At 41.0% G+C, this 11,611-nt stretch overlaps 1 protein-coding gene across 6 annotated transcripts in view; it reads left to right on the forward strand.

Annotated features, from left to right (window-relative positions):
* Gab3 (GRB2 associated binding protein 3) overlaps window positions 1-4,970 on the forward strand; it is a 136,353-nt gene extending 131,383 nt beyond the window's left edge. For 2 of the 6 annotated variants that reach the window (XM_027432524.2, XM_035450167.1), the window contains exons 9-11: window positions 1,153-1,269; window positions 2,374-2,490; window positions 4,649-4,970. In XM_027432524.2, the coding sequence (XP_027288325.1) occupies window positions 1,153-1,269; window positions 2,374-2,487 (231 nt within the window). In that variant the 3' untranslated portion in view covers window positions 2,488-2,490; window positions 4,649-4,970. Of the gene's footprint in view, window positions 1-1,152; window positions 1,270-2,373; window positions 2,491-3,284; window positions 4,408-4,643 lie in introns of those variants that run through there. The other 4 variants (XM_027432521.2, XM_027432522.2, XM_027432523.2 and 1 more) reach the window with 3 other exon arrangements.
* The last annotated feature ends 6,641 nt before the right edge of the window (window positions 4,971-11,611 follow it).

Consider the following 11,611-nt stretch of genomic DNA (forward strand, 5'->3'; position numbering starts at 1 on the left):
TGACACCAACTAACAATCTAAGCAACAGAGGAGAGGCTACCTTAAATGCCCTCTCCTGATTATGAGATTGATGACTGGCTTATATGCCATCCTATAGCCCTCATCCAGCAGCTGGTGGAAGTAGAAGCAGACACCCACAACTAATCACTGAACTGAACTGGAAACCAGATTCAGAGAAGGATGAATGAAGAGCACAGGGGTTCAGACCAGGCTGGTGAAACCCACAGAAGCAGCTGACCTGAACATCGGGGAACTCTTGCTCCCCAGACTGATTACTGGAATACCAGTATGGGACGGATCCAGACCCTAGGAACATGGGTCTCAGTGAGGAAACCTCAGAAATCTACCTGACCTCCTGTAGTAGATCAGTATTTATCCCTAGCATAGGTGTGGACTTGGGGAGCTCATCCCACATAGAGGAATACTCCCTGAGCCAAGACACACGGGGGTGGGCCTAGGCCCTATCCAAAAGGATACGATAGACTCTGATGACACCCTATGGAAGGCCTCACCCTCCCTGGGGAGCAGAAAGGATATGCGATAGGTAGGGTTTCAGTTGGGGGAGTAGTAGAGGAGGACGGGAGGGAGAAGGGAACTGGGATTGTCGTGTAAAACAATCCTGTTTCTAATTCAAATAAAAAAATCTGAAGAAAAAAGACTATCATTACCAATGCTCAGTATGATGAGCTATTAAAATAATTAGCTAGGGATATCTATTATGTTAATCAAGAACATCAACAGATTAGAAGTACTTGACAAGAGGATTTGTATTTAGATCCCCAGAACCCACATTAAAAATCTGGACTTGGCAACAAGTGCTTCTAAGTCCTTACTGCACTGTGTATGAAATGTCTACTCATTTGTTTAAGACAGGGTTTCTCTCTGTAGCCCTGGCTGTCCTGGAACTCACTCTGTAGACCAGGCCTGCTTCAAACTCCAAGAGATCCTCCTGCCTCTACCTCCCAAGTGCTGGGATTAAAGGCAGAAGGCACCATGCCCAGCTGAAATGTCAACATTTACTCAAATGTGTAGGCCTCGGATCACCCTCTTATGATCTGGCAACAGCTGCTTGGATGAAGCCCAAAGTAGCTTGCTTTCCCACATGCACCCTAGCTATTCATTATTGATCTGTCTTCTGATGTTGGTTCCTAGGAAGAATACAGAACAGACAATTCCATGAGTAGTAGTGCTGTTACTTGGACAAAGAAATTCAGCCTGGATTATTTGGCCCTGGACTTCAATTCAGCATCACCAGCCCCTGTGCAGCAGGTAGGAACAAATACCAGGTGATTTCACTTTTGCTTAGGTTTTTCTCCTTGGGTACTCTCCTTAGATCTTAGAAGTACATGTGAGCTTAGTCAAAATCCTAAAATTAACCTTAATCCTGACACCCAGAAAGAATGAAATCCCAGTATGTTTCCTTTAGGGCATTTTTTTCTGGGTGCCTGTGCACAAATACACATAATATTCATGCTCTTCTAATTTTGGGCCCTAAAAGTTATAGAAAATATCCACAGGCAGAGATGAGGGTGAGGCACACACAGGTTCTTGAGGCATAGGAAGGGTTTGTTTAGGGAACAAGTAATAGACTAGTCTATCTAGTTATTAAGGAATGGTGAAAGGCGCTCTAAGCTCAAGTGGATCTCAGTGAATGACCTTGAATGCAATTTCAACTCCATTGGGTAGTATTCTCCTTTATACAGTAGAGATCATAAATAACGCCACCCACATCAAGGACTGTGAGGATTGAGTGATAAATAAGTGATATTAGCTATTAACTGATATCACTCACTTTACAGCCTCATGATGATGGTATGTGAACATGAGATGGTCACGATTCACACACTAAGAATGTATTGCTTTGTGGATAAAAAGAAACCTATTGAACAGAATGTATAGAATGATTTCATTTGTGTGTCTCTTTGCATTCCCAAACACTGTTCTGGCATTGAAGAAAAGTCAGTGAGTGAGATTAGTGAGAGAAACAAGTAGAGATGGCACATTTATCAGTTTGAGTAAGCTATCCACTTAAAGCAGACAATTTCAGGTACTTATAGCAACAAAGGAACATTTAGCTATTGCTACCGAGAAAGACTATTGCAGGCCAGGGCTTTTGTGTTACAGTCTTCAATCTAGGGCTCTTGGCAGAGGAAAAGAAGAGAGACTGAATTCCAGGATGCTTCTACTTAGTGTCAGTATGCATCACTTCCATGTGCATCCTATTGATATAAGCAAATCAAACAACTAAAAAGATGCTTACAAACACAATACACAGTATCAAGTTTCTGTAGGGAGAAGAGGAAGCAAATTTAATCCTCCAAAGAACATTTAAATTAAGATGAAATTAAAACCTTTTTGTTCTCCCCCCTTCAGAAACTTCTTTCAGAAGAGCAGAGAGTAGACTATGTCCAAGTGGATGAGCAGAAGACACAAGCTCTCCAGAGCACCAAGCAGGAGTGGACCGATGAGAGGCAATCCAAAGTGTGAGAGGTGTGGGCTTGGGCAAAGTGTGCGACAGGGAAGCTTGGGAATATGCTTTTGTATGTATTGTTTCCTATCTTCTAAAAGACTTCAGAAGCTAGACCTAGCAGACACTATTGCTCTCACTTTAAATAAAAGAAAAACAAGAAATAGAAGAGTGAACATATTACCTAAGATCACTCACAGAATTGAGACACAATGTCAGGTTTATGTTGTCCAGACTGTCTATTGCAGTGTTATTCTTCTGCCTTATATTACCGCTGAGAAGTCTGAAGAAATACAACCATTGTGTCAGTCTCGGTGACCTGTAGGAAATGCCTGCAGACATAAGATGAACCATCACTTCACCTTTTCATGGCAATCTGTACATGTGCTTTTAGTATTTGAAAGGGAAACATTTCCAGTAAGGGGCTCTGTATGATGCTACAGTACCTTATGGAGGCCAGTCAGAAATACATTCTTGACCACATAGTCTCCTATGCAATCAACATATTTCTTTGCTTTGTGAGCTGATTGATGCTGGCAGGGAAATTTTTAGCACCTCAGGGAAGACATACATTGTTGCTAGTTTCCTTATGAAGGACTAAAGTTTTTAAGTGATAAAAAATGGCCAGAAAAAATATTTATTTATTTATTTTACATCTCGACTGGTTTCCTGACTGGTTTTCTCCTCCACTTGAGAAATGAATAAGTCCTGAGACTGAAATTTGCCCATTTCCTTTATGGTTCTGGAGGTTGAGGAACCCAAAACAAAAGTCTCAGTGGGAATGGAGTGTTAGTTAATTTTCTTTCTGATCTTTCAGAGCACTTACAGATAGAAGATATAACTGAACTGAGAAATTAACAGATCCAGCTCTGCCACTTCAGCCTTGCTACTGTGTCTTATATATGAAGATGGATCAAATACGCAGCCAGCTCTATGAGGATCAGTGTAGCCAGAGAAGATGTAGGCTTTGTCATTGGGTGTCAACATTTCACACTGCTTCAAACAAAAATAAATGGCAAAAGTATTTTTCATATCATACAAGAAATCATTTTAATTTTTAAAACAGAAGGCTGTGGATAAATCTCTTTTTTTCAATGTGGAAAATAGGGAAATTGTCAAGTACTTTAAACAAGTTCAAGGACCTTAATACACTTGGACCTCATATCCAGCCCCAAACCACAACACAGAGGTCAGAGCCTGTGAGGGGTTTCCTTCTTCTCCTTGTAACTGATAAACAATCACAGAAATCCTAAGCAGGAATCCAGGGTTGCAGACTGTCAATGCCTATAGATAGGAGCAAAGGTTTCCCAGGTATGAGATACTTGTGTTTGGATCCTTGATTACCTGGAAAAAGCTAGTGCAGAAAAATTATAACCCTAAAGGTCAAGAACCACACAAGGATGATGATAGAGGTTACAGCTGAAGTTGCCATCAGGGAATGTCCCACAATATACAAATTTTCATTTCTAAGAATGTATTTTCAGTATTAGTACATAAATAATACAACCCTTTCAGATATATTAAAAACAGGAGTTGCCGGGTGTTGTGGCGCACGCCTTTAATCCCAGCACTCGGGAGGCAGAGGCAGGCGGATATCTGTGAGTTCGAGGCCAGCCTGGTCTCCAGAGCGAGTACCAGGATAGGGTCCAAAGCTATACAGAGAAACCCTGTCTCGAAAAAACCAAAAAACAAACAAACAAACAAAAAACCAAAAAAAACCAGGAGTGCCCTTAGTAGGCACTCTTTTACAAGGTAAAAGATAACATCACTTATGCCCTGCTTTGATAAAATTGCTGAAGGATGGTTTCGTAAGAGCACAGTGAAACAAAGTACAAGGAATTTGTAAACTAGAAACAGCAAATGCTCCTAAGAAAGGTACCAGTGAGACAAAGTGATGCCATCTAAATCTTGTTTTTTAGTGGAGACAGCATATATATATATATATATATATATATATATATATATATATATATATGAATGAGAGGGCTGTATTTCTAACCTAGGGCCTGGTGTTTGCTACAGGAATGATAGCAGAGGCTATGAGTCAAATGCACATGATTTAGTTGTACACTTAGCAGTGGGAACCTTCCTGAGAACTCTAGGAACCAATTTAATAGGACAGTGCTGTTATTAATTTCATTCTGTTTTCTGTAGCTCCTTTTTATTTTATTCCCAGTGCAGGATGGGGAATAGGAGGCCTTCAGCCTGCAAGTTGGGAAAGCCGAAAACCCAGGACCGGTGAGGAGTTAAGCTTTCCTTAGGGAAGAAGGAGGCTTGAGGCACACACAGCCTGCCTATAAAGGCACAAAAATAGACCTGGAATCATCATGGCCTGTAGTTCAGTGTCCAAACTGAAGAAGCCCACAAACATTCCTCTTCTTAATGATCTCCTTAGCCCCGCCCCTTCATATTATCTCTATACCTACAATGACACTGATTTTTCAATTTTATTTCACTTTTACTATTTCATTTCTGGCATTAATAAAAGTTTTATAAGGAGGAATTGTGACTGAATTTCTCTCTTATTATTTTAATTGAAGGCACTAGATGTAAATAAGGAACATGTTTGGAAAACTGGGTATTTGAGTAAAGGCTTTATTATAGTTTACAAGTATGACAAAGTTAATTTTACTCAGGTGCAATGACATACCCATGTTACTTGAGTGCAAATGATTGAGTAGATGGCTGTCACAAACAATTCTTCTACTCAGTCAAATCTTGACATCTTTTTTTTTCTTCATCAAAAAGTAGATTCATGGCTATGAAGTGGGCTCAGTGGGTTAAAGTGCTTGTTTTGCAAATGTGTGGACCTGAGTTGGAATCTTCAGAACATATGTAAAGTTGGGCATCGTGTCAAATGTCCATTGTCCCAGATGGGAGGCAGAGAGAAGAGAACCCCCATGCTCACACATAGAAATCACACACATGCCCAGAGAACAAAGAAAAATTAAAAATATTGGTTTCCTAAGTGGTTGTACAAGTTTGCATTCCCGCCAGCAATGGAGGAGTGTTCACCTTTCTCCACATCCTCTCCAGCATACTCTCTCAGCCTAGATACATGGGGGAGGGCCTAGGCCCTGCCCCAAATGATGTGACAAACTTTGATGATCCCCATGGGGGGCCTCACCATCCCTGGGGAATGGATAGGGGTGGGATGGGGGGATTGGTGAGGTGAATGGGAGGACAGGAGGGAGAGGGAACTGGGATTAGTATGTAAAATAAGATTGTTTTTAATTTAAATAAAAATTAACTAAAAATTAAAAATATTTTGAAAACCACCCTAGATTCACTTATGACATAGGATGGCTTTCCCAATGCAGGGATCCCCATCATGAGATGGGTATCCAGATGGACAAAATGGGCCTTTCCCAATTCTCCACACACAAACTCCACATTCAGGTGGATGGCGAAAGGAAAGGAGTGATCAACTTCATATGTTCCTTCTTTGTTCAATCTAGTTTGCCCCTACTGTCTCTATTTCCATCAATTTTAACCAGTGTTTGTCAATGTGTAAAACAAGACAACCAGTATTTATGTTTAAATTTCTAATTGTTGCAATGTTTGCCCTTACATTTAAAAATATTTCAATTATTTTGTTCTAAAATGTGAGATTTTTGGTTCATTTCCATACTCTTCTGTGAGGGAAGTCAGAATAATGGTTAACTGTATTGGAGAAACTATTATTTTTTTTAAAAAAATATTTGTGACTATGTACATGTGTTTGTGGAATCCAGAAGAGGATTGTCAGATTCCTTGGACCTGAAGTTACAGGCAGTTGTGAGCCACACAATATGTGTGCTGGGAACTGAACTTGGGTTTCCTGAAAGCGCAGTAAAAACTCGAAGTACTGAGCTATTTCTCCAGCTCCTTGAGAAACTATTATTGATTGCAAAGGGGAATAAAGAATTTTCTGATATGTCGCCCATTTTCCCTGGTTGAAATGCTAAGTCAGAAGGAACTCCCTTACATGGGGGATGCCAATATCTCTCATTCCCTGATGGGGATGTGGGAGAGACAGCAATTCCATGATTGGAATTTCAAAAAAAATGGGGGAATGAAGGGACCAGCTCCCCATTTCAGCAGCCATAACAGCCGAACACATGCTCGTGTGACCTTGTCTTAGTCACTAGGAGGTTAGATGCCTGCCTCGTGGCAAGAAACCAATCAGAAGTTAGCTGGTGGTGCTATTTACAGCTCTGGGTGTGCTTTACGGACAAGTGCACAGCAATGACGAAAGAGCATAGCAACCACCCTGGGAGGGCCTATGGGCCATAACATCCAGTTGAACAATCAACACAGGGCAAGTCCTCCAAGCCTGGAGGCACACCAATCCTGAGCCTGTGCGTACCCCTAGACACTCCCCTTATGCTGCCCTATAAGATCTCTATGCAGATGCTTCGAGCTGTCTTTTCTAGCCATCCGCCATGGGTGGATGAAAGACCCGAGCTAACATGGGGTTACCTCGTTAAACATCTATAATAAAGCCTCATGCAGTTTGCATTAAAAAAGAATTTTCTGGAATGAAGGAAATATTCTGATTCTCAGTATGGGTGGTGGTTACATGGATGTGTATACACACAGAAAACTGATCAGTTTATAAATTTGATAATTGTACATTTGCTGCATATAATGTATGCCATAACAAAGCAACTCCAAAGCCACACAGAGAAGCCCCCCCAAATAAACAGTTACCATGTAGGAGTGAAGAAAGACTTTTGGGGCATTAGTAAGTTCCTGTAAGATACAAAACTCTAAAACAACTAGAAGATACCAGAAACATTTATTGACTTGGATGTAGAAGACATTAAGCAGCAAGGCATTAAAAATGTTCATTTCTATTGACAGTCCCATTCAATAAACAAATTTTGATGATCACCTACTATGTGATAGACACTCTTGAAGACACTGAAGGTACATTAGAAGACAACTAATGCTATCTTTCATGAAGATATTTACATGTGGTAGGTTGTGGTGGGCACTAATGGGCTTTATGAAATCTACAGGGATCCTTTTCTCTGTTTAGTGTGCTAGTCCCAGCCTCAATGTACTCCTGATTCTGAGAGCCAGCTTTTTTTTTTTTACATTTTTTTATTAGCTCAAATTAGGAACAAGCTTGCTTAACATGTCACTCCCTTCTCCCACACCTTCCCCAAGCCCTCCTCCCCAACCCCCACCTGTCCCCCACCCCATCCACTCCCCAGGCAGGGTAGGGCCCTTGGTGGGGCTCCCCAAAGTCCAATGCATCACCCTGAGCCGGGCCTAGGCCCTGCCCCATGTGTCCAGGCCAAGAGTGCATCCCTTCAAGTGGAATGAGATCTAAAGTCCCTTCTTACACCAGGGAAAATTATTAATCCACTACCAGGGGCCCCCTAGAGTGCGGAGGCCTCCTCATTGACATCCATGTTCAGGGATCTGATTCAGTCCCGTACTGGCCTCCCAGACAGCAGTCTGGGGTCCATGTGCTCCCCCTTGTTCAGGAGAGCTGATTCTGTGGGTTTCACCTGCCTGGTACCGACCCCTTTGATCTTCATTCCTCCCTCTCTGCAACTAGGTTCCAGAGTTCAGATCAGTGTATATCTGTGAATGTCTGCCTCTGCTTCCATCAGCCACTGGATGAGGACTCTAGGATGGCATAAAAAGTAGTCATCAGTCTCATTATAAGGGAAGGGCGTTTAGGTTATCCTCTCCACCATTGCCTAGATTGTCAGTTCGTATCAGTTCATGTCAGTTCGTGGAGTGTTCCTTTTTCTCCACATCCTCTCCAACATAGATTGTCACTGGTGTTTTTGATTTTAGCCATTCTGGCTGGTGTAAGATGATATCTCAGAGTTGTTTTGAGTTGCATTTCTCTGATGGCCAAGGATTTTCAGCACTTTCTTAAGTGTCTTTCAGCCATTTCAGATTCCTATGTTGAGAATTCTCCATTTAGTTCTGCACCCCACTTTTTAATTTCATTGTTTGGTGTTTTGGTGACTAGCTTCTTGTGTTCCTTGTATATTTTGGAAATCAGTCCTCTGTCAGATGTGGGGTTGGTGAAGATCTTTTCCCATTCTGTTGGCTGCCGTTTTTTCTTACTGTGTCCTTTGCCTTGGAGAAGCTTCTCAGTTTCAGGAGGTCCCATTTATTAATTGCAGACCTCAATGTCTGTGCTACTGGCGTAATGTTCAGGAAGCAGTCTCCTGTGCCAATTCGTTCAAGGGTATCTCCCACTTTCTCTTCTAGAAGATTCAGTGAGGCTGGATTTATGTTGAGATCTTTGATCCATTTGCACTTAAGTTTTGTGCATGGTGACAGATATGGATCTATCTGAAATCTTCTGCATGTCCGAATCCAATTGTACCAGCACCATTTGTGGAAGATGCTGTCTTTTTTCCATTGTATAGATTTAGCACCTTTGTCAAAAATAAGGTATTCGTAGGTGTGTGGGTCAATATCAGGGTTTTCAATTTGATTCCATTGGTCTATCTGTCTATTTTTGTGCCAATACCAAGCTGTTTTCAGAACTATGGCTCTATAGTAGAGCTTGAAGTCGGGGATGGTGATGCCTCCACAAGATCCTTTATTGTAAAGAGTTGTTTTGGCTATCCTGGGTTTTTTATTTTTACATATAAAGTTGAGCATTGTTCTTTCAATGTCTGTGAAGAACTGTGTTGGGATTTTGATGGGGATTGTGGTGAATCTGTAGATTAGTTTTGGCAAGATAGCCATTTCTACTATGTTGATTCTACCTCTCCAAGAGCATGAGAGATCTTTCCATTTTCTGGTATCTTTTTTTATTTATTTATTTTTTATTAGTTCAAATTAGGAACAAGATTGCTTCACATGCCAATCCCTTCTCCCACTCACTCCGCTCCCCCAACCCTTCCCCCCAACCACCCACCTGCCCCCCACCCTATCCACCTTCCACTCCCCAGGCAGGGTAGGGCCCTTGACGGTGGCACCCCAAAGTCCACCACATGATCCTGGGCCAGGCCTAGGCCCTCCCCCATGAGAGCAGGCCAAGAGTGCATCCCTTCACGTGGGATGGGCTCTTAAAGTCCCTTCATACACCAGGGAAAAATACTAATCCACTACCAGGAAGCCCCTAGAATGCATAGGCCACTTAATTGACATCCATGTTCAGGGGTCTGGATCAGTCCTGTGCTAGCCTCCCAGACAGCAGTCTGGGGTCCACGTGCTCCCTTTTGTTCAGGCCAGCTGTTTCTGTGGGGTTCAACTGTTACAATAAATCTGTCCGCCAAAAGCCGCTTTAGCTCCACCGCCACGTGTGCACTTTATGCCAGCTGCCCACCCGAGTTAGGCCCAAATGAATACACAGAAACTTGTATTAGGTTCAAAGCTGTTTGGCCAATGACTAGGACTTCTCATCTGCTAGCTCAGTCTTAATTACCATAAACCTATATATTTTATAAGACTTATCTTATCAGATGCCTTATTGGCGTCCCTCCTTGCCAGTGGATCACATTGTGCTGCTGGAGCAGGATTGGAGGGGAAAAGAGGCCCTTCCTGTTTCTCCTTCGCTTAAATATGAGTCTCCTTGCTATGTCACTTCCTGCCTGGATCACCACTTCTCTACTACATTTCCCAGAATCCTCTTTGACTCCTAGTCCCGCCTAACTTGCTGCCATTGGCCAAACAGTATTTTATTCAACAATCAATAAGATACACAGAAGTACATTTCCCATCATCTCTTTTCTGTCTAAATAAAAAGAAAGATAACCTATCTTTTATAATAACTGAAGAAAGCTATAACCATAACTATCTGTCTTTAATTCTATCAAAGACCATAGAAGGAAAATATATAAACTCTAGAATTGACAGGACATCTCCCTACCTGGACAGTCACCCAAAGTTTCTCTGTAATGTTGGGGCATCCATCTTCAGCCTATAGGCCATAGTGTATCTGGCACATTTCTCTATTTTAAGAGGAACCCTTCAGTACTGTCTTGTTTTGTAAGTTTAGCAGTCACTTTCTTGTGGGTCCTGTATGTCCAGTTTATATAGCAATAAACAGTCCAGGCAAGAGCAGTTTCTTGCCCAAATGGCTAATCATGTCATGTTGAAAGCAAATTCCATAACGAGTTTCTTCGATGCCCATCCTCCTTTCTGACATAATTGGTGTGCCAGGAGCAGTTGTGTCTCACTACCAAGCAAAACCCTAAACCATTTAAATGCCATATTTCTGTAAGTCTTTGAAAGGTTTGAAGAATACGAAACCATCTCAAATACATCTCTATGTCTAAAAAACCTAACTAACCTAATTATAAGTTCTGACTATTATACGTAAAAGATCTGTATAAATTTTAGGTACAATACCTAAACAAGAGGAGACATATACATATCACAAAATTGACCTTAAAGTTGTATCAATAAATGAAAATCTATACCAATGCAAAGTATTCATTCCTATATCCTATTCCCCCTTTTTTCTTTAAAAAAAATTGACTATGCTCATTATCATTTATAACCAACCCCATTTAAATGAAAACAAACATTTATAAACAATATTTGGGGATTTGGGTGTTGTTCTTTCTAAACTGCTTCCTGCTGATTGAGGGCGATGTTCATATACCATGGGGATTATAATAAAACATAGAAACCTGACCAAGTCTTTGTTTTTATAGTCTGTAAGGCTGTATCATCTTAGCTTCTGGGGGTCTTGCTTGATCAAACCATATTAGTCTGGAAGGAAGCCACAGATTTTCATTTTCTGTGGAAATACAAGCAAAAACTTTATTTCTAAGTAGCCTGTCCTTAGACTTAAATTTTAAAGTCAAAATGTTAAAATGTATAAGTTGGATTAATTTAGCAGCATTTATAATCAAATGTATTTTAGCTGCAGTAATTCTTTCCTCGGCAATCAAACAATTTAAAGACAACAATATGGCATATAGTATCCAGATTCTCTGTGTATTTTCCATCTTTATGTGTTTTTTTTATTACTTTATTTTTACTTTCTTTGTTTCTTTTTTTTCTGAGACAGGGTTTCTCTGTAGAAATCTGCCTGCCTCTGCTTCCTTCTCTCACAAGCCTACATATATTTTTAAACACAGTGTAAACCTTTAGAGGTTTTTCTTTATCTGGATCTGTCTTTATCATCTTGGGAGTGCTGAGTCTAAACTCCAGAAGCTGCTTCGATGTCTC

The sequence above is a fragment of the Cricetulus griseus genome, chromosome X, assembly GCF_003668045.3.
Source record: "Cricetulus griseus strain 17A/GY chromosome X, alternate assembly CriGri-PICRH-1.0, whole genome shotgun sequence".
Classification (NCBI taxonomy): Eukaryota; Metazoa; Chordata; class Mammalia; order Rodentia; family Cricetidae; genus Cricetulus; species Cricetulus griseus.